This window comes from Microtus ochrogaster, chromosome 6, assembly GCF_000317375.1.
Source record: "Microtus ochrogaster isolate Prairie Vole_2 chromosome 6, MicOch1.0, whole genome shotgun sequence".
Classification (NCBI taxonomy): Eukaryota; Metazoa; Chordata; class Mammalia; order Rodentia; family Cricetidae; genus Microtus; species Microtus ochrogaster.
Genome location: NC_022013.1, coordinates 68,771,804 through 68,776,567, shown reverse-complemented (window position 1 = coordinate 68,776,567; position 4,764 = coordinate 68,771,804). Strand labels below are relative to the sequence as shown.

At 48.5% G+C, this 4,764-nt stretch overlaps 1 protein-coding gene across 2 annotated transcripts in view; it reads right to left on the bottom strand.

Annotated features, from left to right (window-relative positions):
- The window catches only part of Olfml2b (olfactomedin like 2B), a 37,202-nt gene extending 35,626 nt beyond the window's left edge, over positions 1–1,576 (bottom strand). For both annotated transcript variants that reach the window (XM_026779618.1, XM_005348781.2), the window contains exon 1: positions 1,036–1,576. In XM_026779618.1, coding sequence (XP_026635419.1) covers positions 1,036–1,209 — 174 coding nt within the window. In that variant the 5' untranslated portion in view covers positions 1,210–1,576. The remainder of the gene's footprint in view (positions 1–1,035) is intronic.
- Between the last annotated feature and the right edge of the window lie 3,188 nt (positions 1,577–4,764).

The window sequence follows — 4,764 nt, the reverse complement described above, 5'->3', positions numbered from 1 at the left end:
GCGCGCGTGCAAAGACCCAGACTGAGGGCCTAGTGGAGGTACAGGCAATACTCAGCATCCTTTCTCTGACACTACTCATTCTGAGGACGACGATGACGCCCACTGCACATCAGAGTGCCAGCATCAGAGAGCTCAAAATACCACGTAAGTGAGAGAAGTGTCCCTTGCAGTCCTGAGAACTAGGCTGGACACCGCCAGAAGCCAGGCTTGCCCTTTCACTTCTAGCATCTCCCGGAAGGCTATCAGGGTGTTTTGAGGACTGAGTGAGATTCATAAACAGACACGCCACAAGGCTCATCACTATCGTGGGTCACTTGGCCCCCACTGAGAATCAGCCAGAACTGTGTGGATCCGTACTTCCTCTCTCTGCTCCCAGGGAACCAGGTCTTGACATAAATCTCTCTGTCCTGGGGCTCCCCTCATATGTATCACACATGTGGCAGTTGTCTTTGCCCCGTGCTTCGGCCCCCCAGTGTCCCATCTGAGGCCATAATACATCTCCCATGGCTTATGCCGTCTGCCTCCTATCCAGTATGCCCTCCTGTTTACACAATTCCAATTGTGACAAGCACTCTCCAGGCAATAGGTACTTTTCACAGCCACTATACCAACACACACACATACACCTTTCTTCTCAAGGACTGTATGAAGTCCTCTTTTCCCCTCCTTTCTCCTCACTTGGCAAGCTTGAAACACTCCATAATTGTTAGAGGAGGGCCCATACACCGACTTTTAAGAAGATACCTTAACAAAACAAACCAAAAGCCAGAGTGGTGGAATCTCCACTCTTGAGAAGTGAGAACCAGCAATTCAAGGCTAGCCTCAGCTACACAGTGAGCTGGAAGTCAGCCTGATCTACAAGAAAGTCTGTCCAAAACCAAAAAACAATATTCTATGGCAAACGAAAAGGAAATACCCCCCTTACTAAAAATAAAGAGAAAACCAGCTGCTCACAAACTCTTCATCCAGGGCCAGCCTCACGTCCTTGCCATCCCCCCAAGGCAAGAGGGGAGGGCGTGAGATTCCTCATCCTACCTGAGATAAAACGTTCTCCTGGTTGTCCGCCTCGTTTTGCAAAGTGTCATCCTCCGTGGGTGCCACTGTTTCCACATCAGGGGGCTCGCTTGTCCCTGTGGGAGGGGTACTGGACCCCCAGACCCATGTCACCATCAGAGCAAAGCAGAGAACTAATGTCAGAGGACTGGCCATGAGTGACGCGACACACAGGGACCTTAGTCCCTTCAGAGACCACCTTGGGTTGAGGGTCTCAGCAAAGAGAGGCTGGAAGGCGTCTTCACAGGAGTCCGGAAGAGTGGCCGCTCGGAGAGCCGTCTAAAGCTGGGTGTGGCTGAGTGGAGCAGGACTGAACTCCCCAGGGACCCTGAGCATCTCCTCCCTGACCCCAGCAGCCTAGAACTGTGCAGAGAGGACACAAGAAAGAGGTGACCGAGGGGGCGGAGGCGGGCGCCGGTTCGCTGAGGGCGTCACCGCAGGGTGGGCTCAGGTGGAAGCTGGCGCCGGGAAACTCGAAGCAACAGGGACCGAGTGCAGGACGGACAGTGGCCACGGCGCGGGAGGCGAGGGAGGGCTGCTGGCCCAGGGCGCCGCGGGGCTGGCGCGGAGGGAAGGCGGAGCCTCTATTGTGCCGGGGCAGAAAGATGCAGCCAGTGACGGCGCGGAGGAGGAGGACCGGGAAGCGCACAGATTTGGGCTCTGCGCCTGGGGACCCCGCCTCCTCCCCCGATCAGCCACTGCGCTAGTGGGCGCTGGCCGGCGTGGGAAGGGCGCAGCTGGCCTTGCTTCGGTCGGTAGATACTGACCCCAGTGGGACTTCATGTGTCTTTTCTCGAGTTTTCTTCACGCCCTGAGTTGTCCCTGGACAACTTGGACAGAGGAGAAACGCCCGCCGGATTTGACTCCACCGGGAGTGCGGGCAGCTTTGAACTTAAGGCCAATGGTAGTCCGCATGCCTGCCACAACTTTAGAACCTGATACCTTCACCCAGAGGATGCTTCTTCAACCTCTGCCAGAGTGTGGCAGAGTTAGATAAACATTTAAAATAAGGACACTGGCTACAGGTCTCTAGCGCTCTGTTTGTCCTGGTGACTTCCCAGAACCAAAGAACTACCACAGGGACACCTCTTAAAAATCTCATGGTGTGGGACGAATGGCCAGGCCACTCTCTCGCTCTGACCTGACAATCTTTAAAGGGTGTATACTTGCAAGAGCTTGGTAGTATACCACCATGCTTTTTAATTAGTGCCCCCTGTATTTGCCTTCTCTAAAGATTAACAATGTGTCACTTTCAGGAAGAACATTCTATCGCCCAGGACAATTGTCTCTCTGAAGATGCTCAATGGAGCTAGATTAATTCAAGGATTGGACCTCCTTGAGAAATCCCAAACACCTTGTTCCTAAAGCTAAGCAACAAGGTTGGAATAAATGTAATAAACCAAGCAGACTACAGCTTAGATATGATGATAGTTGACAGAAATGTAATGTTACCATTTACTAATCACCATTACTAATATTTCAGTGCTAGGGATCCAACTAAAAGTCTCCTGGATCCTAGACAAGCTTTCTGACACTGACCACACCCTTGACCCTAATAATAGCAAGTATTAGTATTGTCTTAAAAAGAAAAAAAAATCATGTAGAAAAATCTAAGTCTCTAGATGTGTACTTTTGCAGGAACTCTACATACACGCTTTTCTAAGAACATTATCCGATCTTGTCTGAAACTAGATGGGGATTAATCCTATAAATGTCGTTTTCAAGTCCAGTTAAAATAAATGTTGAGGGGGGCTGGGCGGTGGTGGCGCATGCCTTTAATCCCAGCACTTGGGAAGCAGAGGCAGGTGGATCTCTGTGAGTTCGAGACCAGCCTGGTCTACAAGATCTAGTTCCAGGACAGGCTCCAAAACCACAGAAAAACCCTGTCTCGAAAAAAAAAATAATAAATGTTGAGGGCTGACTAAATCCAAGGTGATAGTCAGCAAGGCATTTCCTGGATAGATCTGGGAGGTGCAAGAAGCAATGGGGACCCTAAGGCAGAATACAACCATATCCTGCATAGCTTAAAGAAGAAGCAGGCCATGCTAGCAAGAAGGTCAGTAAGGATTTGATGGAAGAGTGAGACTGAGGAGGGTGACCATCACAGTGAGGGTGTTTCAACAGGTAGGAGATAGATCCAATGCATCCCGGATGCATTTCCGGGAAGATGGCAGCCTCAATCTTCACATTCTCTTTTCAGATGACAGTCACCAGTCAGGAAAGCCTTTCCTGACCCAGGATGGTTCACTTACAGGACTGGTTGTTGGGAATTTATCTGTCTTTCCCACTGTAACACGGCAGGAACTGTTACATCTTCAGAATGCCACGGGTACCTGGAGCACTGTCTTAGTTACTTTTCTACTGTCATGACCAAACACCATGCTCAAGGCAACTTAAAAAAGAAAGCATTTAATTGGGAATCATGGTTCCAGAGGGTAGTAGAGTTCATGACCATCATGGATGGGAGCATGGTGACAGGTGGGCAGGAGCAATAGCTAAGAGCTTACATCCTGGTTGGCAGGCAAAGGGCACAGAGAGAAACTGGGCCTAGCATAAGCTTTTGCAACCTAAACCCACTCCTTGTGACACACCTCCTCCAACAAAGCCATGGCTTCTAATCCTTTCCAAAGTGTTCCATCAACTTTGGACCAAGCATTTAAATGTATGAACCCATGGGGGTAAGGAGGACTTTTTCATTCAAACTACCACAAGCACAGTGGCCACTCAATGACTATTGGTTGAATAAATGGAAGCTACAAGTAGTATAACTGGATGTATTTATTCCCCATTGCCTTCATCAACAGCATCTTTGTATTCACTAATGTGCATTTGACCACAGTACCAGAGACTCCCACTAGCAATGACCTATAGTTTCTCCCTAACTATAGGAGTTGGCTATTGAGCTGCTCAGTCGTGTAATCAAGAAACCTACCAAACGCTTTTCATTATCTACTCTACTGTTACTAGGGTATTGGCATGTTGACCTGATCATAACTGGTTTAAGCTTGATTTGGCTACCCATAGTCAGATACTCAATTTTCTTGTCTCCTGTACAGCAAAATGTAGCCATAGGATTCTGTGCTGCTCAACAAATCGAATAAGCCTACAAGGAGTTTCTGGAAGATATATTCGATTTCTGATGAGAGACCAAGGGGGAAGTGGGGGCTTTCTGACGCTCCACCCCCCCTTCTCTTTGAATGCGGTCATGGTGCTTGGAGCTATAGCAGCTGTTCTCGAGGCCATGAATCTCTATCTTCCTCATCTGGAGGATAACTCCTTTCTCAGATTCACTCTTTTCTTTTACATTGTTTTTATTGAGCTATATGTTTTTCTTTGCCCCCTCCCTTCTCTCCCCTCCCTTTCTACCCTCTCTATAATCCCCAAGCTCCTAATTTACTCAGATCTTGTCTTTTTCTACTTTCCACGTAGATTAGATCCATGCATGTCTCTCTTAGGGTCCTCTTTGTTGTTCTTTCTAAGACTCACTCTTAAAGTATCTTTGAAATACTCAACTCTGTGGTCCCAAAGAACGTGATTATTAGGTCTCCACCAGAGAGCTTTTCTTTCGCATGGTGATCCAAATTACACACCTTCTAAATCACCTCATTCTTCGAATAGGTCCCTGTTCTCTATGGTCTTCCTCCGTTTTAGTATCTTTCTCAGATCATGCAGCTTTCCAGATCTCTCTCTCTCTCTCTCTCTCTCTCTCTC